General features: G+C 40.7%; 1 protein-coding gene across 1 annotated transcript in view; it reads left to right on the top strand.

The window, feature by feature from the left end:
* The first annotated feature begins 2,286 nt into the window (after positions 1–2,286).
* Positions 2,287–24,519, top strand: part of hoga1 (4-hydroxy-2-oxoglutarate aldolase 1) — a 35,420-nt gene continuing 13,187 nt past the window's right edge. Inside the window, exons 1-5 of the mRNA XM_075464612.1 lie at positions 2,287–2,744; positions 7,914–8,042; positions 12,835–12,962; positions 13,685–13,819; positions 21,516–21,612. Coding sequence (XP_075320727.1) covers positions 2,468–2,744; positions 7,914–8,042; positions 12,835–12,962; positions 13,685–13,819; positions 21,516–21,612 — 766 coding nt within the window. The 5' untranslated portion in view covers positions 2,287–2,467. The remainder of the gene's footprint in view (positions 2,745–7,913; positions 8,043–12,834; positions 12,963–13,684; positions 13,820–21,515; positions 21,613–24,519) is intronic.

Here is a 24,519-nt window from a genome sequence, read left to right as displayed (position 1 = left end):
TACCTTTAAGTCAAAGTTGATCTAAACAAGCCGACTGCAGAAAATGGGAACACAACGATGAACTTTTCACAAAGTTGCTGCAATTCAAATATTTTCCACACAGTGGCAGTAGCGTAAAGCCCCAGATCCTGCAAGCACAAGCAGCATAAAGACACACCGTGCAGGACAGGTGTTTCAGGTGTTGCTCACAGCTGATTGAGGTCATCCTTCATGATTAAATGAGACGGAAGTAGTGCATGCGTCATTTTATTTTAAACAGCAGTGGAGCAACTTTTCTACATGCCAATCATCCTGTCTGTGCTGTCCCTCTAACAGACTTAAAGGGGAACTCCGGTATTTGGTGAGGTTGCGTTTCAGTTTTATGCCCCTAAAATCTGGAACAGTCTTCCAGAAGATGTGAGACAGGCCTCAACTCTGACAATGTTTAAATCCAGGCTGAAAACAGTTCTATTTAGCTGTGCATATGACACCTGAAAGTATTTTATCTGCACTCTTCACTTTTTAATGAATTAATGATTATTTTAATGGGTTTTAAATTTCTTTCTTTTTTAATTTCTTTCTTTTATTTTTTTTATTCCTTTTTAATGGTTTTATTGACTTCTTGTGATTTTATGTAGCTGTAAAGCACTTTGAATTGCCCTGTGTATGAATTGTGCTCTATAAATAAAATTGCCTTGCCTTGCCTATGTTCAACATTAAGCCTCTTTTCTGAGTCGTCTGCAATGTTTTAGAACCCCCCTCACCGCTTTTTTGATGTTTACTACTGTCTCCGGTATTTGCCTAATTTTGATTCATCTCAACCTGCTTCAGAACGGCAAGTCATATGCACGTCTTAAAAGGTCCGTAAAAGCACCATAAACGTCCGTTTTCAAAATAATCAACTCACCGGAGTGGTTACTGGTGTGCACTGGTAATCCATATCAAATTTCGTGGCGAAAAGTTGCTTCTGTCGTGTTTTATTTGACATTTTGTACTGGATGTTCGTTGATATTACTCCGCCACCGCTAAGAAAATAGTGCGAGCATGCACGAGCTGCCAAATTACGGAAAATACCGGAGTTCCTCTTTAAACCTTTACTGTCTGTTGATGTTACAAACACGATGGACTAGACCGAGATGTTTCATATGAGGCTGTCAAACTTTCGATTAACTCACAAAAGTGCTCATGAAAAGTTATGTTAAGCCGACAGCGATGAACCACTCACAGGCCACAGTCATACGGCCTTTCTTTGTCAAATTAACTGTTCCACGTGTTCATCTTCAGCACTGGATGCACAGCTCTTAAAGCTGCGGTCGGCAACTTTTTTTTAGTCATATTAGCTTGAACTGTCATGGGATTCTGGAAGTAGAATATTAAATAGGCTGTTTAGGAAAAATAACGAAATCTGTAGCTCCCTCTGAAGCCTGTAATCATGCTTGCAAAAACCGAGCGCTCCCGGCTGTTTTTAACCAATCAAGTTAGGGTGGAGGAATCCTACCTGTCAATCACAGCTTGTGCACACGCTGCTGAGCGTGAGTCTGCCCCAGCTTGTGTGCGCTCACACTGGTGTGAACTCACGTGCACAACCTCGTCCACAGAGGGGGAGGGGTTTGGGGGGGCGATTCGGTGCTTGTTAGAGGTTGGGGGAGGGACCTGAAAGTTGTATCAGTTCGAATTTTCCGACTTTAGACTCGCAATTTTGAAAACCTGCCGACTGCAGCTTTAATGTAGTGGTTTCTGTGGTCCGTCTGTTTATGTGTCGAGTTTATTGGTTGTTTATTCTGGCCTAAGAGTACAGTGTGCGTTTATTATGATGCGCCATCATCGATGTGTAGGCTAGGCCTATATGTTTCATGGCTATGGTGCGCCATCACCAAGGTGTTTTCATGGCTATGGTGCGCCCTCACCAGCATGTTTTCATGGATGTGGTGCGCTGTCACCAATGGTTCCATTCAAGGTGCGCCGTCACTATTTTTCCATGTGTGTGATGTGTGATCATAAACTACTGAGAATTGCATAATTGTATGTTCTTGGCCTATTTATGGAACTGTCGCCCTATCCTGGACTTTTATCACGTGTTTATACGGAATATGGGGCCCACCTAGACAATGTTGTTTACGGGCCTATTGTTGTGTCGTTACGCCACTGGTTAAGGCAGAGTTTTGAATGGAACAGAAACCACGCAGCTGGCTGGAAGGTAACTCCCGCACATGGCCGTGCTGGGTGAACCCTTTTCGGCCCGGGGGCGGAGCCAAGGCAGCTCTAAGACGCGCTAAGACGTTTGCGGCAGTTTTAAACAGATGGCAGGGTGAGAACTTGGTCTGATTTGAGTATTTTGTGATAGTAGAAGGGACGGAAGAAGGGGTAGCTTCAGTCACTCGATAATATTTGAAGAGGCGGGTTAGTGATTAACTGAACTGTGTTGCAGCAGCTGCAGAGTTCCCAGCACACAGGCAGCGCGCTCCTCCGCCGGTCTGTCCGCGTCACCATGCAGTGTGTCCGCTTCTCCATGCAGTCTGTCCGCGTCACCATGCAGTCTGTCCGCTTCACCATGCAGTGCGTCCGGGCTTGGAGAGGTCCGACTTCCCTCTGCAGAGCACTGCACTTGAGATCCTGGAAACGGACCCAGAGTCACGCAGCAGCTGCCCGGCTGGATCTGAGCGGTATTTATCCGCCTATTGCTACTCCTTTCACCGCCAAGGAAGACGTCGACTATGAGAAACTGGAGGAAAACCTGCAGAAATATGCGAAGATACCATTTAAAGGTCAGGCAACAGATGCGTAATCCCAGTTTACTAACCGAACTCTGCGCTGTGCGGGATCAGTGTAGTCTGCAGCACTGGACGGGCCTCCAGAATAATGGTGCCCAGTTCATCCAGAGGCCGAGACTTTGTGCAGTGAAATAGATTCAGATTGAGCCCAAATTACCCACCCAAACAGAGAAGTTCGTTAGGCTGCTAAGAACGTCGACTCATTCGCAAATGAATAAACTCGGTTTCCTTTTTTTCCCTTCTTACTAACCCTTTATTTATAGCCATTTGTTCAGAGATCAGAGGTCCGACAGACAGGACAAAGTTCAACACGCACGAACAAACGCAAACTCGCCTCAGATCTGCTGCTAATGTTATGTCGCCCCCTGCTGTTCGTTTACTGCTACTGCAGATAAAACTTCTTCTTCTTCTTCTTTCGTTTATTGGCAGATTACATATTTTGGTTGTTGTATACCGCTACCTACTGTACAGGAGTGTGTAGAGATACTATGGCGATTTTATCTGATCAGTCAAGAGGGTGTAAAATAAAGCTACAGATAATAAGTAATAACAAAACAAAACAAAACCAACAAATAAATAATATAAAATAAACAATAATAAAAATGAATAAATAATATATATATATATATATATATATATATATATATATATATATATATATATATATATATTAAATTCTTTTAATTAATTCAGTGTCTTTCAGGAAGGTAAATAAGGCTCTAATTATGTCTCTTTGCATTCCTTGTTCCCCAAGAATATCCTCAATATGATCATCTAAGTCTTGCCATATCTTTCTTTGCTCATTGTACCTCCTACACCTAAATAAGACATGATCCACATCCTCCTGTGTTAGGCATTCAGTACATAGACCATCACTTTTACCTAATAGTTTAAGTGTTGAATTCAATCTTGTATGTCCCATTCTTAATCTTGAGTACACTGTTTCTTCTTTTCTATTTTGCATATTCATTCTTTTTAGATAAAACTTCAGCATGTGTGCAGTACTTCATCTGATCCTGCAGCAGCAACAAAAATAGCTGCTTGTTTGTGACTGCATCATTCTCTTTTATTTACAATGCTTATATTTACTGTGTCTACTGCTTTAATTACTAATGTATCTAATCAAATCAAATCGAATTTATTTAAATAGCACATTTCATGTACAAACAATTCAAAGTGCTTTACATAAAATAAAAGCATTGCAGCAGGGAGTGGAAGAAGCATTACAAGAATAAAAAGAGAAACAAATAAAATCATTTAAATGAATTTAAAAACAAGCAACAGTCTGGATTAAAAGATATCGTGAAGTTCAAAGATATCGTGCAGATTTCATGCATAAACACATGAGAAAATAAATGTTTTTAACCTGGATTTAAAAATATCTCCATTTGGTGAAAGTTTAATCTCCACTGGCAGTTTGTTCCACTTATTTGCAGCATAACAGCTAAATGCTGCTTCTCCATGTTTAGTCTGGACTCTGGACTGGACCAGCTGGCCTGAGTCCTTGGCTCTAAGAGCTCTGCTGGGTTTATATTCTCTGAACACATCACAGATGTATTTTGGGCCTAAACCGTTCTGGGATTTGTAAACCATCAGCAGGGTTTTAAAATCTATTCTGTGACTGACTGGAAGCCAGAGTAAAGATTTTAAAACTGGTGTGATGTGTTCAGAGGTCCGTTTCACGTAGCAGGTTTAGTGAAAACTCTGAGTAGGTTAACCCTGAAATGAGGGAAACCCTGAGTTTTCCGTTTCACAAAGGGAGGTAACTCAACCCCGTGAAACAGGCTAGAGTTTCTTTGTGAAACTCTAGCCTGTTTCACAAAGAGAGGTAACTTAACCTCACGGTCAGTTACCGGAGTAACAGACTCTCTGAACCTAACCTGGTCGGGACCAGGTTTTATTCAAGAAACCTTGAGTTTCTTTCTGTCTCCGCCCTCTTTCAGCCACACACGCCATTTGATTTCCTCATTTATTCAGTCAGCAGAGCGAGTTCTTCTACTTCTAGAAGTCATTAGGCACAGTAGGAGGCGACTTTTTTCACGAACATGTCCTTTTGACAACGATCCCGTGGATGAAGGTGCAGCATTATTGCGCAGAGAAATAAATATTCGTCGGAGATGGTTATCAGACCGCGCATAGATTTTTGCATTTACAGACAATTATCTTTTTGAGCGGCACCATCAGAATGTGTTGGGACAAAAGAAAAAAAAGACATAAAAGACAAATAAATATTTGAATGAATAGGCTTAAAAAAGACATATATAGGCCTATTATATTTTATAAAGGCACTCGTGTCTTGGGGGTGGATTCCCTCCGGGGATTCCCACTGCCCTCCCGTTAGAGGTGGTGGTGCTGGGCCACCACCCGTTTTACGGACATCTGCCTTCTTTCTGTTGGCTCAGTAGAAGTCTGTGTTAGTTTAAATAGGCTTAATTATTTAACAGAACATGATATAGATGATGACTCTAAATTGTCCTTCGGAGTGACTGTGAGTGTGTATGGTTGTTTGTCTCGTTTGTCTCTATGTGGCCCTGCGATGGACTGGCGGCGCAGGGTGTACCCCGCCTCTTGCCCATTGACCGCTGGGATAGGCTCCAGCCCCCCCGCGACCCGACTGACGGATTCAGCGGTATAGATAATGGATGGATGGATGGTATAGATGAGAAGACATAGTTTATGTGTGTGAAAACAGCATTATGTTGGGAATAAAATAACTGCACAGTCAAATAGCCACTTAATATTTATTTTACAGTGTAAAACATGATCAAAATGAGGTACCTCCATGCCGAGGTCTCACCTGTTTGAACAATGTTTTTATATTTCATCTTAAACTGCTGCCAGGAGCGCTTCTCCCCTGCGGGATTGCACCTAAATGAAATAAATGAATGGGCTACCATTCAAGCAGTTTCCCTGTAATATTATTGTGATTGCAAAGGACTACATTTAAACTTACACTTTTGCTGCTGCAACGGTGTTGCACTTATTTATAAAAACGTATTGAAACTCGCCGTATATGAGCGCATTATATTTCCAATTCGAGGTTGGTTAAAAACGTAGCCCCTCCTCTTCCCCGTTGCCAAGGTGACTCGTCGAATCGGGGCTCCATTGATGCTGGCTTTTTAAAGTTGTGGTGCACGCGCTAAACTCAAGGTGAACTTACTCAGAGTTGATTAACCTCACTCAAATCAGCGTTTCTGGAACCGAAAACTCAGGGTTTTCTATCTCAGAGTAGATCAACTCAGAGATCAGGAATAGACTCAGAGTTGGTTGAACCTGCTACGTGAAACGGACCCCAGATCTCTTAGTCCGGGTTAAAACTCCAGCAGCAGCGTTCAGGATGAGCTGCAGATGTTTAATGCTCTTTTTGGGAAGTCCAGTTAAAAGAGCATTACAGTGATGGAGTCTACTGGAGATGAATGCATGGATGAGTTTCTCCTGGTCTGTTTGGGAGAGGAAACCTTTAATCATGTTGATGTTTCTGAGATGGTAAAAAGCTGTCTTGGTGACAGCTTTGATGTGGCTGCTGAAAGTCAGATCTGAGTCTATCAACACTCCAAGGTTACGAACTTGGTCAGTGATTGTAAGGTCCCAAGTCTCAAGATATTTACCAACGCTGACCCTCTTCTCTTTGCTACCAAACAGAATGATCTCAGTTCTAGATCTAGTGGCATAATGTGTACCACATGATCCATGTTTCCTCCTCAGCGAAGCGAATCTCTGCTTGTATTGTTTCTTGTTTTGAGGTGTTTACATAACGTGAATTATATTAAAGTATGATCAAGAACAAATTTTATTTATATGGCACCTGTCATACTTAAAAAAGCAACACAAAGTGCCTCACTGAGGCTAAAAACAACAATGACATAACAAATAAACCCTCCCACCCTCAGAAATAACCAGAGAGACACAGACATGCATGCACGCACACACACACACACACACGCACACACACAAGCTCAGACCCACTGCACCGATTAGACAGAGACATGGCCGGGCACCCAGACCTAAGGCAAAGAAAAAGACCGACCACACTGAGAGGGCTCCCCGGCTCACGACTACAGGGAGCGCCGCCACAGAGACAGCCCCGACCCGGGCAGACAAGAGGCCCCACACCAAGGTGCAGAGCCCTGTAGACCCCCCGGCCAGAGCAGTCCACTGGACAGCACCCCTGTCAGTTGACCAAAAGCAGCTCCCAGTGTGATAGGCCCCCATGAGGGAACACTGGAGCTAAAAACTGAAAGACTAAATAGAATAGAAAAATACTTTATTTATCCCCCAATGGGGGAAATTCAAATTCGTCAAGTAGCTCAAATTTTTTTTAAATATTTACAATGATTGTAGTAACAACAATAAAACAATAATAATACTACTACTACTAACTAAATAATAATAAATGACAAAATAAACAAATAAATAAAAATCAATCAATTTGAGAAGAACTCAGCAGTCACTGTTATAAAGCCTTATGGCTGTAAAATAAGATAAAAAGGTGTAAAATGCTTTTCAGCTCGTGTAGTTAAAATGTCTAACTAAAACATGTAGTTAAAATATATAATTAAAATAGTATAGAACAAAAAATAAATATGATAAAAAGTTTGATTAAAGGAAATCAATAAAATCAAATAAAAGCCTGATTTAAAAAGGTGAGTCTTGATTATTAACAGTGAGTCTTGAACATTAACAGTCTCTGCGGCCCTGAGGGTCTCCGGCAGGCTGTTCCACGATCGGGGGCCACAATAAAAGTGTGTTTTCGATCGAACGGTTAAAAGGCCAGTGCCGGAAGACCTCAGGCTCTGTGAGGGTTGATATGGTAAAAGTAAGTCCAATAAATAAGAAGGCCCAAGACCGTTAAGACATCTAAAAACAAGTAAAAGAACCGTAAAATTGATCCTGAAGCGTACGGGGAGCCAATGGAGTGATTCTAAAACTGGTGTAATGTGCTCCTGCCCTCTGGTGCTCGTCAGCACTATATATACTTGAATCAATCAATTAATCGGTCAACACTTTGAACATTGCTCCTGTTGATGCCAGTGTTCCTTTTAAAGCTTTTGCTCGTGCCGCCATTACAGCAGCTTCACATGATACTGTAATAATTTGTTGAACCATTCTTACTGTTATTAAGAAATTCACAACTATTACTATGATGTGTTTTGGGTGTTGTAGGTCTGGTGGTTCAGGGCTCCAACGGTGAATATCCGTACCTGACAGAAGAGGAGCAGGTGGAGGTGGTGAGGACGGTCAGACGATCGCTGCCGGTGGAAAAACTGCTGATGGCCGGGTCAGGCTGTGAATGTAGGTGTGAGTGTGTGTGAAGTCAGTAAATACTACGACAATCAGCAGGTCAGGTGGGGTTTTTTTTCAGTTGATTCAAGGATAAAAAAGAAAAGAAAAGTCTCTGTGTGTGTGCAACAGTTCTCATAAGTTTACCCATATGGAGAGCAAAGCCCCTCAGACTCATCACGATCACTGAAATTAAACAATGTAATGTTTTATAATGATGGCAATAAAAAAAAAATAGCTTCAAATTCATCAAACTTTGGGGGTAATTATTTTTGTAGTTGACTCATACTTTAAAAATCACAAAAGGTCAGCGATGCAAACACTCAGAACATGTAAACTTCACTTTCCCTGGGATAGCCTGAATTAAATCCAATTTGTTCAGAGACACAAACATCTGGATTTCACTTATTTTGGAAGGTTTGGTCGAGAATACCAACTTGAGGAGTATATTTGAGGAGTTGCCAAACCTGAATCTTCTTTCATGCTTTTCTGATATGGATTTTATATTTCATACTTTATAATGACCTTGATTTAGGGTTGATTATGGAGACATTTCAGTTTTCATCTGCTGATAACTGAAGTTAGATGGAGGCTCAGCAGTCCTGCAGTATCTGATGCGCAGAGGTCATTTACTCCATATTGCCTCAAGTTTCCTCTGGCTCCTTCGCCCTCTGCTTGACAAACCTTGTGGGTTCTTACTTCATCAATTATTTCACATACACAGTATATTTATAGATTCAATATGACATGGGCATTTATGGATATGTTTTGGCTTTATGTGGTTTGATACTCCACATTTGTAACCTCTTTACATTAGATCAGTGGCTCATATGGCAGCTCAATTACATGCCAATCTTTAAATGTTCACATTTAACAAAAATGCTAAAATAAATAAGTAAAAAAAGTAAACGACGAGTTGTTGTTTTTTTAGCTCGAGAGGAAAGCTCAGTTTCTGCTGTCACTCTTGCATTAAATAAGTCTCTTGCAGCTATGTTGATCCTTCTAAGGTGATGCATCTTGAAGGGTTTTGCTGCATTTGATTGGATGCTTGAAATTGATGTCAGTTACTTCAGAAGCAGACATAGCCATAATGTTAAATCAGAACCTGACTTGCTAATTTTGTCCATGAAAGTTTGGTTCTGGGACCTGTTTTGTTTAAAACCTACATGGTTGATGTGGTTTATTTAACTGAATGAAATGTTTAGGTCTGTGTTGGAAAAACCTAAACTACACTAACTAAATGACTGATTATGATGATCCAAGTTACAGAGTATAAGTATCTTTGAATTTGGAAGGATGAGCAGGAGACTTTCTGATGAAGGAAGGTCAAAGATCTGAAGTGTATTCTGTAAATCATGCTTTCCTCTAGTTGGGAAAGGTTTCTATCAGTCTTGGATTATTGTGATGTTTTTATACCTCCATTCCTTATCCTTCAAACTCTTGGATATTCTTAATCCATTTTTTTCCCATGAGTATTTTCCCGTTCAAAAGCTTTCTCCTCATCATCGTGAGCTGTATGCTGATGTTGTCCCACCCTTCTTCTCTGTAAGACTGTCAGGTGTGGGTGAGGATGGAGGACACGGATGCAGATTTCAAAAAAGAAAACTGGATTTATTCTCCAAAAAACAAAGTAACAACACAAAGCGCGGCTAGGCCGGATACAAAAATAAAACTGTGGAAAAACAAACAAAAAGACTGGGCATGGAATAAATATATAAATACTTAGCTTGGAAAAACTGGTAGCATGAGTGAACAGACATCAATGGCAACAGGTCAGGTAGGTAGACAAAAACAAAGATCTGACGACAAGACAGGGGAGACTGGAAACTAAATAGAGGGCTGGGAGTGATTGGAGAGTGAGTGCAGCTGGAGACAATGGACAGGTGAGGGGAATGAACTAATTACCTGAGTGAGGGAAGTGAGGGGAAAAACAATAGCAAAACTAAAAACTCAAAACCAAGACATGAACTGAACACAAAAACACAACCTAAAACATGAAACTAAAAATGAGTCCCTGGGCGTGACAAAGACACAATAGACTCTGAGGTTTTATTCATCAAGTCTTACTTTTTTTCTAACCCCTGACACTGCGGTACTTTGCTCCCATCCTTTAATTTGATCACGTTATGGGTGCTGGCTCTAGTTCTGCTCACAGTGCAGCAACTTAGAATCCTGACTTTTATCCAAAGTTTGATTTAAGTTACCCTTCTTCGAGCCATACTTGTTTAAGTTGCTTGTTTTGTCCAAAATTTTAATTGCTTTTTATCATTATCCATGGCTAGAGGAGATGGAGGAATTGGACCCAAATGCTGGACTTACAGGCAGCAGGGAGGCAGGTGTACAGTGACTTTATCGCAAGAACTAACTAAAGGCACTGTCAGAAAAAGCAATAAAATAATTGATGACTAATAAGAAAATAGAAACCAAACCAAAAAATAAATAAATCATGAGGGTCGTCCATGAGGCTGGACAGGCAGGAGGGGCCACATGCAAAGAGGGGATCTCTCAGGTGGCCAACCAGGAGGCTGGTTACACAGGGAGCCCCCTGGGGACCAGGCTGAGGCCAGCAGAGCAGGCTGAACTGGGGCACCCTGCAGTTCCAGACATGAAGCTGGCATGGCAGGCACAGGGGCTGCAGCTGGGGAGTCGCCTGTAGGATCATTAACTGGTGGGACACTTGCAGGTTCAAAGGCAGGTATAGAAATAAGAACTGGTCGGACTGGCTGGTGCAGCGCATGCAGGATCAGAAGCACGGACGCCTGCATGCTTAGAGACATGGGTACTAAAATGGGCCCTCCTAGGCCCCACCCTCAGGGATTTGGATTGGCGAGACAATGATATTTGGAACCAATAGTTAGGGTTCTGGTTTGGTACCTGCAGAGCCTAAGGCAGGAACAAGGGCAATGTCTGCAAACTCAAGCGTTGAACATGGCTTTGGGGAACTTGGCTCTAGACTCGGGCAGGGGCCATTGTGCGGGCTCTGGCGTGGGTGCTGGTTGTGGCTTTGAACTGCACCATGTTTGTGGTAACTCCATGGCTGGTTCTTAATCTTGATTCTCCCCCAGCAAGATGGGTGAGCTAGGAGCAGAGACAGAATCTGTGTCAAACTCCTCATCAGCTGCAGACTCCTTGTCCAGGTTCAAGATCATGTCCTTCAGATGGGGCTTACAGGCTGCAAACTCTCCTTGAGTTCATTCAATTATTCTCAACTTCTCAGCTATTTGTGGTCTGCAGACTTCGGGTAATGTCCATGTTGTCAGAGATTGCAGTTGAACTTTGTTACCTCTTAAAGTGGGGCTGGGTAGCCTGCTTGGTCCAATTCTGGCCAGATCTTACTGTCACAATCCCTGGCTGGAGGAGAAGGAGGAAGAGGACCCAAATACAGGACTTACAGGCAAGAGCGGGGCAGTTGAAGAAACAGTAACTTTATTGAAAGGGCTAACCAAAGGCACTACCAAGGACAAGAAAAGCAAGACAGGAATTACAAACTAGTGACAAAACACATGTCTGGTGTACTCACTGACTGAAAATCAGGGATAACATAGGAAGAAACCACAACAGAATACAGTTTTTTTTATTTTTCGTTCAATTTCCTTTATATGCTTTTATTTTCATTCTCTATCCAAGTTTTATTATTTGTATGCATACATCTGTTGTGTATTAAGCTTATATACCCGAATTTTTTCTGAGGTTGAACAAAGTTCGAAGGAATAGGTGAATAAACAAGCTGATGAGAACACACTAGTGTTGTCAAAAAATACAAATGATACCCACGTACTAAGTGACACTGGAACTGTGAAGCTTTTTAGATTCTCATTTGCAGTAATACTGGTAGTAACAGTGCTGTCACAGCAGATGGAGCAACATCTGTTAATTTGTGAAAAGATCTTTCATCTTTAAGGGAAAATAAAAAAAATAGATCATTACTACCAAGAATAATAATTCAACATCGAAGAATGAGAGGTTAAAAGAAAAGTGATGGAATGAAATTGATTCGTTGAGGAACTTTATACAAATCAAACAATTTTATCAAGGCACGTCCAAAGAATGGAAACCACCAACCTTAAAGCAACATTAGAGGAACCTGTGAAATTTAAAACTATGTGCTTTTAACTTATCTTTAGATACTTGACTTTTGTTAGTTTTTTTGCACATTCATTGGCCTGAATCTGCCCTGGAGTGCCCTGAGTTAAAGATACCACACTTCAACTTTAGTTGTTTCCAGCCCTGCACCACAACACTTTGCTTTTCAGTCACATGACATATCTGTGGCCTTTTGATGTTTGTTGTCTCTTCAACATGCCAAACAAAGCCACGTGCATGGCTTCACATGTGCAGGGCTCACACAGAGATTTGTTTTTAAGACAGTGGTGTAAGGACAGCCAGGGAGCAAAACACTTTCCAAATTCTCTAGTGTAGCTTTTGAAAAAAAAAAAAGCAGAAGTGAAACTGAAGTTTCCCTGAAGTTAGCTTCTTTGCTTTGGACTGAAGGCTGTTGCACAGGCCCTGTCTTTTCTAACAGGTTCAGGTGGACCTGAAGCATCAGTTGTCACCAGTCACCTTATCTACTGGATCATGTTCAGCTCAGCTTAAGTGCTAAATTGATGTTGCCACAAACAGCTGTCAAAAGATAATCCTAAAAAGGAGATAGGTGGATGATAGCAAAACTTCCAAAAATTCTCAGAGCAAAAATGTTGCGATATAAAAAAAGAAAAAGAACACAAGGTACTTGATTCTTACAGATTTGAGACAAATGTTCTTTTAAAGTACAATAAAAGTGTTTTCCGCTTCTTATCATGTTCAGCCACCAGAGCCACAGTCCGGCTCACAGAGAAGATGGTGTCAGCTGGAGCCGACGCCGTCCTCGTAGTGAACCCCTGCTTCTACAAGGGCAAGATGGACAGTCGCGTTCTGATTAATCACTTCACAAAGGTCAGCTGACAGTGCAAGAGTACAGAGGCACACACACATTTCTCATTACATTCTTGTGACATTACCCTAGTAGACATATTTCATTGGTTAACCCTGATACTAGTCGTAGCCCTAATCAGAGACCTAAAGCCAAGTTTTAATCCTCAAACCGTTCTTTTTAACACATTTTTGGTGTTAAATGTTGTTTTACAGGAAATAATGTGGACAAAAATCTAAGTCTGTTTTCTACACCAGCAGTTTACAGCCATTTGAAGTGAGGACAGTTAAAGATTGCTGCATGATTTCTCTTCTTTTATCACCTTGAGCATTTTAATAAGATCTGTCACATGAAAGAAAAAGCACAATTTTTCATTACATTTAAACGTGGAGACCAGTGTAAAATTTGTATCCTCATGATTTACAGTAGTGAGGCTTTGAACTAGCAAGTACAAAACACTTCACTTGGCTTAATATCCATTAAGGCAAGTAAAACCAAGTTCCAGTCAGAGGAGTGTGAGGACACTTGGAGAAGACAGACAGAAACAAAACTAACAAATCAGGCTGTGGATCTAACGTCATCCCAGTAGTCAGTCCCCTGTGGCTCACATTTACATTCAGCATTTGTAACACTGGCCACCAAAACTTCTCATGATGGCAAGTGTGAGCCTGACCTGAGCTTCTAAAATGTAAGGAGGGAGGAGATTTTAATAAGTGCTTTATACGAGCTGTCACCTATCCTGCAGGTGGCGGACAGCAGCCCAGTACCGGTGGTTTTGTACAACGTTCCAGCCAACACGGGGCTGGAGCTGCCGCTGGATGCTGTGGTGGAGCTCTCTCAGCACCCGAACATCCGAGGCCTTAAAGACAGCGGAGGAGATGTAAGCACGCTACCAGCACCTTATTTTTCTTTTCCCATGTAAAATGTGTCATCAAGAAATCCTTTTAACCTGTCACTGCAATGCGAGTGTGTCTGAAACACTAACATATACATGTGAAGCAGCCACGCTGCTGTTTGATAATACACCACCCAAAAATATGGACTAGAATTGAGTGACACCACATTTTGGCCTCTCAGCTGGCTGAGTATAAAGGGACCCGTAACAAGGAGAAACTAGATGCCTTTAGATCAAGCTCCATATTTCTAGTTTGACAATCTGAAACAAAGCTCGGTGATAGCCAAGTGAGTTCTGCATTTATTCATTCAAGTGTTTAAAAGTAGCCGATAATAAACGAGGGAAGATAATTCCTCGAGCCACAATGGAGATGACACCTCGCATTAATTATAGATTTAAAAAAAAACAACAGTGCACATGTCTGAATTATTTGGTGTCTGTGTGAACAATTAAGCCAAATTCAAGTAATGTGGAAAACCATTTAAACTCCATATTTTATAACCAGTAAGTGTGCATGGTTGTGTGTCTCGTTTCTTCTCTGTGTGGCACCTGTGACGGACTGGCGACCTGTCCAGAGTGTACAAGGCCTCTCGCCCAATGACAGCTGGGATAGCCCCCACCCCATGACCCTAAATTGGATTAATCGGGTATAGACAATGGATGGATAGATTAGCCTTTTGTAAAAACATTCCGTGTTTGTGTATTTATTGAAGAATTGACTGACTGCCAGTTACTTCTGCACAGACCGACGAGTGTAGACTGTTGAGGAAGCTAAAAATACTCAAGTGTGTGTTGTTTTCTAGTGAGAGCTGATTGTATTGTAGTGCAGTGTTATGTGCTGGAAAGAAGGACAGTGTGCTTTTGTCGAGCTTTTAATGCCTTTTTATCTGTGTAGGAAGTGTTTGTAAGAAGTTGCAAATGGATTTCTGATTTGGGAAATAACATGTTTGTCCACTTGCTGGGAGACAGGAGTGTGGGTGTAGTTCAAGTACAGAGCAGCACTGCTCCGTTGTGGGCGTGATGAGGACAAACACAGAAAACAAGGGATTGTGGGTCAGTTTCAGGAGAGCACAGAACTTGTAAAAAGATTATTTCGAAGATGAAGGGAACCATTTCCTCACGTCAGCCAGCTCCTGTTTCACAACTTTGATAGAATTTGTATTTAACTATTTACTTATTAATGATGTTCTAAGCATGGGTTTAATCTTCTGACCAAAGTGAATTTGAGTAGTATTTGTATCCAGAAAAAAATGGTCAATTTCCTACAAACTCAGATGTGGAAGGGGTTGTCAAAGAAATATGTCTCACAGTTGCATGGCACCTGTAGTGTTTCCTTTCGTAAAAGATAGGCTTCTTTCCTTTTCCTCCTGATTGTAAAACATTGTCATTGGAGGAGCTTGAGTGATCAACAGTTTTTTGAGTGCTTGTTGGAGAACCAGCAGCAAAAATATTATAAATGACAACATTAAAATGTGTGTTACTGTTTGGAATGCAACTGTCTTTGCAGCACCTATTTTCTCTGCACAGCAAACAGATTATCAGCATATCAGTGAATATGGTGGTTGCACTTTGCATTACAGCTAAGTAATAGGATGGAACAGTGGTGTAGTCTACCTTTTTGAGGTGGGTATACTGTATAGTTGGCCAGTCATTGGCCCGTGGTACCAAACTAGGGGTCGGGACTCGGGACCCCTCGGAACCAATAGTAGCCCCTTAATGCACGCCGTACCTCCAGTGGCGCGCTGTAATAGTCATTGAAAAGTAATAAGTACCATAGTACTACAATACTATGACATAACACAGTTCAGATGAAAAGCCCTCTAAAAGCTATGACAAAAAATAGGCCAATGTAAAGTTTCATTTTTAAGCATTTTCATCTATGACAATCAAAAATGTTACTATCAAGTAGGCCTACAGCAAGTCAAGCCCAAACAAAATGAAATGAACTGATTTTTAAATGTAGGCCTATAGAAATATAGCCTGTTTTGTAAACTCATCACATGCACTAAAGGTTTTTGCATCTGACATTATATCGCAGTAACAGTGTAGTAGATAATGTAATTACCATTGCCTAAGTACAGATACATCTCCCCATCCATGCATACCATGGAGATAGCATGGTTCTGGCTAGTAAATAAAGTTTAGTTTATGATAGATAAATTACTTAATCCAGACAGCCACTGTACATATCATCATGTAGACCATATACAGACAGGTATGGCGATTAGGAGTTATTCCCAAAGAAGAATCCCAGATAAACAAACGTCTAGAATTTTAAACTAAGTAAGCAAACGTGGATCAGAGTAGCTAGCTTGCTAGTATTGAGAGAAGAACGAAAGCTAGACTACAGCATGACTAGCCTGTGTTATTGCCAGTGATGCCGGTAACGCGTTAATTAGTAACGCGTTACTGTAGTCGGACTACTTTTTTCAGTAACGAGTAGTCTAACGCAACTACTATTTCAAAACTAGTAGTCAGATTGAAGTTACTTATCTAAAACATCGTGCGTTACTATTTCTGCATTTCAGGGGAACATATATTTGGCTTTTGTCAACATATAGTCACGATTATTACAACCATACATTTGTATTGAAATAATTTGGGATAATTTCGTTTTCTTATGAGTTATATCAGTGTCCGCGACGGGAAGTCACTCGTTATTTTACATCTACCTACCCAGTAAAAGGGATCTGTCCCACTAAAATGTTAAACACCAGCGATATCATTTGTTACATTTTACTCACTTTCCCTAATCATTTTCAATAAATACACCAGTCTAAACCACAGTTTTCATCAGTGCCTGTCACAGACGATAGTTGATGGGTTTAGCTATTCGTGCTAACTTTATAACATATAGCCTACGTTTCAGGCAGTGCTATGGAGAGGGCTAGCTAGTTACCTGGTTGCAATTGATGACTCAAAGATGACTTGTTAACGTCTTTATACTGTATTACATCTTCTATGATATCTGAATGAGTGTACGGGTGTTTATCTATGTATACTTCGTCAGGTGTAGCTTTGGGTAATCCAGTAACAGCTGCAGTTGTAGGCGACTAGCATACAAACATTTCTGCAAAACGACGGGTCTGACGATCAATCAGGTTTGTTTAAACTTTTATTGGTCAACGGGTGGATAAACGTGACATTTTTCGTTCAAAAACTGGCTTGGGCCCATAATTATCAGCAGGTTACGTGATATAACCGTCCGTTTGTCTGCATCGCTGCGAGTGAATGACTGATGTTTTGTTAAACCACTCCTTGCTGCTCAGTGCTCTAATGCGGGACAAGTACATGTTCAATATAACTTAAGTGTTACCGTAATTCATAGATAGATGCAATCAGAGTTAAATGCATGGAGTCAAGAATGTCTATTGTATTTTTTTTTTTTAAAGAAGTGTTTATGTTAAATTGAGTCAAGAAACGCTACTTTATTTCTTATAAGAAGTATTTAAGTTAGATTTAATGAAGTCAAAAAAGCATTTAATTTGTAATAAGTATTTCAGTTAAATGAAGTGAAGAAAGAGTATTTAGATTTATTTATACTGTTTTTGTTTCATAAAACCACTTCTTGCTGCTCTAATGTTAGACAACTACAGGTTCAAGGGATGTTCAATATAGGTATTATGTATTACTTTTTTACGTAAGAGGTTTGTTATATTTTAAGTAAAGTCAAGAAAGACTGTCTTATTTTTTTTTTTTTATTTAAAAAACATGTAAGCCTATTTCAAGAAAAAGTTTGCAAATGCCAGTGTCATTTTTGATGTTCTGGTTAAAATGCATGTCAATAAAGTGAGTATTGGCAGAACTGGTAGTCATTTTCATGTTATAGGGGCGGGGGATCAGCCTCTGCTGAAAGTAACTAAAAGTAATCTAACTTAGTTACTTTTGAAAGCAAGTAGTCAGTAACTTAACTAAGTTACTTTTTAAAGAAGTAATCAGTAGTCAGTAGTCGGATTACTGTTTCAAAGTAACTATGGCAACACTGGTTATTGCCGTGTTATGTCCACAAATTAAACAACCTAGAAGGGTAACTTGGTAGCAATACTAGTCTCATAAAAAGCGTGAATTATGTTTTTGACTCAACTTAACTTACTTTCGGAAACGTCAGGTCGGGCAACCTTATTAAAAAAGTTCCTAAGGTCTTGCTGTCCCTTGCGCCTGGCCATGATCCTCGTCGTCCCCAACAAAAAAAACCTGGAACGCTGCTGCTTTGTTTAACCGGCAGCTCGCGGTCGGCTACCTAGCGAAATTCACTGGCATGTTTTCATCACGCATTGAGGCTTTTCAAATAATAATGATCATCATCATAATAATAATATATTGTAACGACCCAGAATGAGGGTAAAAGCACACGGACTGGCTTGTTTCCTCCTCTCCCTGTCAATCACTGGACCGCAGGTCATGTCACTCAGGTGTGGGCTGGTGATTGGGGGAGAGGAGTGGGCGTGGGCCAGTCTGTGTGCAGGTCTGGTGTTCTCCTGGGGCTGGTTGCGGAGCAGGACTGAGAGTCACCCGTGTTCTGCGATTGTACTGCTTGAAATAACTTAATAAAGAGCCGTTCGGCAACCGCCGGTCTCAGAGCCTCCGTGAAGTCATTACAATATGTTCACGAAAGTTAGACAACGTGTTAATAAATCACTACCATACGTGTCAAAAGCCATGGAAAAGTGTGCCCTGGAAATGCAAACTCTCGGGTTGAGATGATGAGATGATAATTCCATAATCCGATCAGAATGGTGAGAACATGGAGATCATATCGTATCAGCCCATTCCAGATGTACAATGACTTTTCGTAGAAGCCTCGACTTTACAAAGTCCTTTCCTTAGCCACCAAGCACCTACGTATGCACCCCATGATAGATTTTTGTTTTGGCTGACAGCGAGACATAAAAAACGCGTCTGATTGGTTGGAGATTGACTGACTGCCGCAATTTCCGAATGAATGCAATTCTGAAGTGTTGTCGTTGTATTGTTAAATTATAACAAGGCTTCCATGATAAGTGGTAGTTGATGAAACGTGGCTGCTATTCTAAATATTGAAAAACGAATTTTAGGTGGGTATACTGAGCATTTTAGGTGGGTATACGGAAATCCCCCAAAAAAAGAGGTGGGTATACGCCGTATACCTGTGTTCAACGTAGACTACACCACTGGGATGGAAGTAATGGGGTAGTTATCTGATAATAGAGTAATATTTAGGTAATTATCATACATAACAAAGTAATAACCAGATAATAGCCAATCAATAATAATGGGAATACTAGGGTAGTAATTACCACAAATGAAAAGTTATATAGGTAATTAGGCTCCATTAACCTAGAATATTGTTGAGAAAGCCTAAAGATAAAAACAAAGCAAAGCTACCCGGTAATAGAATAATAATCTGGAAATAACACGAAAATTAGCTAATGATAAAATGGTAATATTGAATCCATATTTTGATTTAACATGTCATATGATTTTGGTAATAAACTAATAATTATCATGTGATACAGGATACTTTAAAAATAGTTTGGGTAAGAATCAGCCAACATGCCTTGATATATTACTGATGTAAGTTATTGTAAGTGAAGATGAAAGAAATGTTCTGTTTTTGGCTGCAACCTATAACCTGGAAACACTTATGGTAATATATGTGGTTCAACAATAGATCAGGGCTGCAAATTGACCAATTACCTGTTTCCCTATTCTCTCTTTTTGAAATGACTTGACACCAAATACCTGGAGGTATAATGATTACCTGGAAACATGTATGGTAAATTCACTGTAATAACCATGAATCAAGGCTGCATGATGAAGTCTGTTTCTTTTAATTTTAATGGTTATATTACATTAAACCCAGCTTTGGGGCATAATGAATAACTTGGAAACATTATGCATTTATTGAACTTTAGCAGATTCCCTTAACCTTGAAAAATAATGAAACTGAAAATGGCACCAAATAAATTGATAAGTAAATATGAACTGAACTTAGCATGCCGCAGCCTGGCAGAGAGCAAAACAAAAACATCATTGTGATAAGGACTGAGGCACAATGATAAAATAAGTAATTAATATACATAAACATAAGCCCTGGAAGCCATACATAACACTCCTGCTTAATACCCAGTTATTACATATTCAGTTCCAAGTTTTACATAACAACGTATTTGCATTTTTCCCACAAGAGCCAGAAATTAGACACCAAGCTTAACTGCACTCAAGATAAGGAAGGGAGTTGGGGAAAAGTCATGATTGTATGTAGTTCTTTTAAAACTTAAACTTTTTGCCATATTTTTGGACAAATAATCGTGTATTAATTATCTTAGTCATTTATATAATTCAATACAACAACTTTCTTTTTACCAATCTTGATGCTTGCATCTGGATGTGGGGGCATGGCAGCAAAGACTTGGCACAGAATTTAGGTTTTTCTGTTTTGTATAAAGTGATGATAACCACAGCTTAAATGACAAGCTGTTTGATTGACCAAGAGGGTCTCAAGAGATCAGTTTTTCCTTAAGTAAATGTTTTTTTTTTTTTGTGTGTGTGTGTGTGTGTGTGTGTGTGTGTGCATACTTGTTATTTGTTTCAGGGTAAAGTTTTTTTTGTGGGCATTTTAAAGGTCAGTGAAATGTGTAAAAACACACCAGCTGTGCAGTGATGCACATCTGCTCTGAGCCTTTGAGTCACTCCTCTGCTCCAAGCTGATTGCTTTGACCATAATGCTCCAGTTCAGACCTGTAGGTGGTGTCATTGCATGCTTTGTCCATCTTTATACTTTGTAGCCATATGGCACATTTTTTAATCTTTTTCTGTAACAACAAAAAAAGAATGAATAGTAGTGATCACTAAGTTGGGGGTTACATTTCCTTGTGCTCTCAACTTGCACAATGCAGGGTCATGACAATAATGAGACTTACAGAAATAAAAGCTAATGAGTGTTTCTGTCACCCAGGAGACGGTAGTCTTACTGCAGCGTTATTTTTGCCATCAGGGAGCTACATCTTAATAGCCAGAGTGCTTAAGCTTTCAGGAGACCAGCATGAGCTCCTATAACCTGATTGACTGACTGATCAATTACAGTCCTGTGTGTTTGAAAGGAATAATATGGGGGAGATGATTGACAGGTGGTGGCTGAAAATAGACCCTCCTTGGTACCACTGATGGCGGCTGAAACACGATTCTGTGGGTTTTCCCAGAGGAGCCTTCAGTGGAGACGTCTTCCTATGCTCTCTTTGAACATTTCAGGTTTATTAGAAATTCTGTGCTTCATATTTGGATTGACAAAAGAGAATTAACAGAGGCGAGACAAAGTAGGGAGCTGATATTCATGAGATGTTATTCATAAGCCTCTCCCACTCAACCCGTTCCTCTCATCTTGTGAAGTTGATTCCTCCTTTTATTCTCACTAGGGACTTATTTGTTTTCCTCACTTTCTCCTCCTCCCACTTCTGTTTTGGTTCTTGAATGAGCCCCTCTTTTAGAAACCACCCCTCAGTGAGGAAACGATGCTTGTCTCATTTTGAGTGATTTGTTTACCCTGTGAGATGTTGAGCTGTTGTCTCTTGCGACGGCCTCCCCTGGGATTAAAATGCTCAACTAGATATTAGCACTGGCAGCAGGGAGTAGTGCTGATGATGAAACGGTTCCGTTTTTGACTTTCTTCCCCTTTCTCTGTTTCCTTTAAAATGTTCCGCAGGTCACACGGATTGGCCTGATTGTTCACAAAACGAAGACGCAGGATTTCCAGGTTTTAGCAGGCTCAGCTGGGTTTCTAATGGCTGCCTATTGTGTCGGTAAGAAGCCCTAAAACAGTGGTGCTGTTTTTCACAGGAAGCCACAAGCAACAGTTTTTCACCCAGGACCAAAGGAAAGAAAGCGTAGCTTTTTTTCAATATTTCATGTCAGGTCCTCACTACACAATCCCAAGTGCAAAGAGATTCCTTCATCAGTCATGTTTGTTAGTCATCAACAAGAACAGCTACCAGATATCACACATGTATTCATATCCCATAAGATTCAGATCACAAATTGATTAAAGTTTCACAGTCTTACTCCACAATTCACAGCATAATTCTCAGTATTTTTTTAAAAACATTCAGGAGCTAATTTCTAATTTCTAATGCATGTGTTTCTACACTGTTTTCTAAAATAAATACAAAGTCCCTGGATAAAATTGGATTTAAAAAAAAATCTCAAATAACTGCAAATTGTCAAATTATTTTAACTTGGCCCACATGCTGGAAAAAATATATTGTCAGATTATATTGACAAAGTCCTATCTCATAAATCACACTGCGCCTTTGGGTCTTCACAGTCTGTAAAACAACTTTTACAGCTCAGACCTGCTATGACCTCCTCTGCGCTGCTTCAACCAGCAGACCATTAACACAGCTTGGCCAGAGAGAGATCAGAGGGATAAAGACCAAAGGTGAAGTTAAATCTCCTCGATGATCTTCATTCTGGATTGAAGTACTATGTGGGTGCAAACATAAGCCCTAACGTAACGTAACGTAACGTAACGTAACGTAACGTAATGTAACGTAACGTAACGTAACATAACATAAACCTACTAACTAACTTTTGCAGCACTGGTGTGCTCATTCCCCCACTAAGGTCAGTCCACCTCTGGTTCTTCTCAACTCACAAACTAATTTATCTCTGATGAATGATTTCTCCTAATCCTAGTCCTCTGGTTTCTTTGACGTCTTATCATGCTCATAACTTTAAAGGTGCCATGGCATGAAAATAAGTGGAGGCTTTTATTTATTTTTATAGGCTTTAGTGGTCCCCTAATACTGTATCTGAGTTTTTTTCCCCAAAATTCTGCCTTGGTGCAGAATTACAGCCAGTACCAAAAATGAGCTTTCCTTAGGATCCTCAGAATGAGCTGTTTAGGGTCTGCAGCTTTAAATGCAAATTAGGAGGAGAAAGGCAGGGCAAAGATTGCTCTGGTTTGCAAAGATGCACGTAGCGCTAGTCATTTCAACAGGGGAAAGGCAGATATCGTGCGCGCCATAACACCAACAGCAGGACGGCTATCAAAACAACAGATAAGTACACAACACTCGCGTTACAGTAAATGAGGTGTCCACTCCCATACCTCATGCTATTTACTGTTACATTAGCGACAGTGACTGAGCTATTAGCTGCAGAGCTAACGACACAGACAGACTGACCGTTTTGACTCTGGAACCATGAATGAATCATTATCCTGATGAAATGCACTGAATTTGCGGATTCATTCTTCTTCAGGAAGCTTGAAGTAGGGGGTTTTGGTCTAAAATGAGCGAGCTATCTCATGGGCATGCAAACACCTCCAACAGCCCAGTTGATGCTATTAGCTGCATAGCTAACGATACAGACACTTTCTTGTGGTAACAAGCTTGTAACTATACTGTACATACTGGAAAGCAACACAATTATAAAGCGTTAAATTACTTACTTGTCCGAGGTCTGTAGTTGGGCCAAAGAGGGTTGGTACTGATCCAGGGTTAATTTTCAGACGTTCGGCAAGGCCAGCTCGGTATTGGCCCAAGTTCTGGAAAGATTCGTCGGTGAAATGTTTGGCGCACACATACACTAATCTCTTCGGTTCTGTCGTCACTTTCCCAGAAAAAACTAAATCTGTCCACTGGCTCTTTAGAGGTTCTGATGCAGGAGCTCTAAACAGATTTTTTACATCCATGTACAGCACAATGAGCTGGCCAAAGAGCTGTGGGCGGGGAAAGGCAGTTTTGCCATAGCCATATATGGGCTCTGGGAGGAAACAACCTCGACGTCATATGAGGCGCTACGTCATATGAGGCAGCTTTCCCGATCAGACCATCTGCATGGTCACATTACCAAAGGCGGAGAATAATTTCCATTGCATGGTTTAGGTCTATCGTCATTTTTAGCCACTGGGGGACCGCAGGCAGGCTAGGGGAATTCATATTAATGTTAAACAACCTTAAAAAGTGAAAATTTCATGCCATGGCTCCTTTAAGGCCGGTGTTTAATTTATACAAGTCCATTTTGACTTCTGGACTTCCAATCCATGCTCTGCACAGATGTTCCTGTACACTATTCCCGCCACTTATTTATGGCGTTGCATGTGGGCCGTTCTTGCCTGCATCTTATACTCTGCTACTCTGTGCTGGACTGTCTTGGAGGCCACTTTGCACACTTTTCCAGCCACTTATAGGATTTCTCAACATCATCCACTTTGTTAGTCTGTCAGTGGTACCTGCTGTGCAGGCCTATCATTCCATAATTGTTCATCTTCCTCCACTCATTTCCTGGGTTTCAGCTGCCTTCGGCACTAACTTAGAACTACCTTATATTCTGGTGAGTTGTATCAGTGAGTTGATATCTCGCTCAGTCCTGGCATATTCAGCTTGATGTTGTCCATGTAGAGGAGGTGGCTAATGATTCCTCCACTTTGGAACTGGATTCCATAACCACTCTTTGTGATGATGTGACTGAGGGGGTTCAGGTTAATGCACACCAGCAGTGGGGACAGAGCATCGCCTTGGTAGATTCCACACTTAATGTTAATTTGTGCAATTGCCTTAAAATTAGCTTCAAGGGTTGTCTTCCATAGTCCCATTGAGTTCCTGATGAAGGCTCTTCATGTCCTGTTGATGATGTAGAGTTTTGAGTATTCCAATATCCATGCATTTGGTATTGAGTCATAGGTTGTCTTGTAGTCAATCCAAGCG

The sequence above is a fragment of the Odontesthes bonariensis genome, chromosome 4 (genome assembly GCF_027942865.1).
Source record: "Odontesthes bonariensis isolate fOdoBon6 chromosome 4, fOdoBon6.hap1, whole genome shotgun sequence".
Classification (NCBI taxonomy): Eukaryota; Metazoa; Chordata; class Actinopteri; order Atheriniformes; family Atherinopsidae; genus Odontesthes; species Odontesthes bonariensis.
This window is presented reverse-complemented; position numbering and strand designations above follow the sequence as displayed.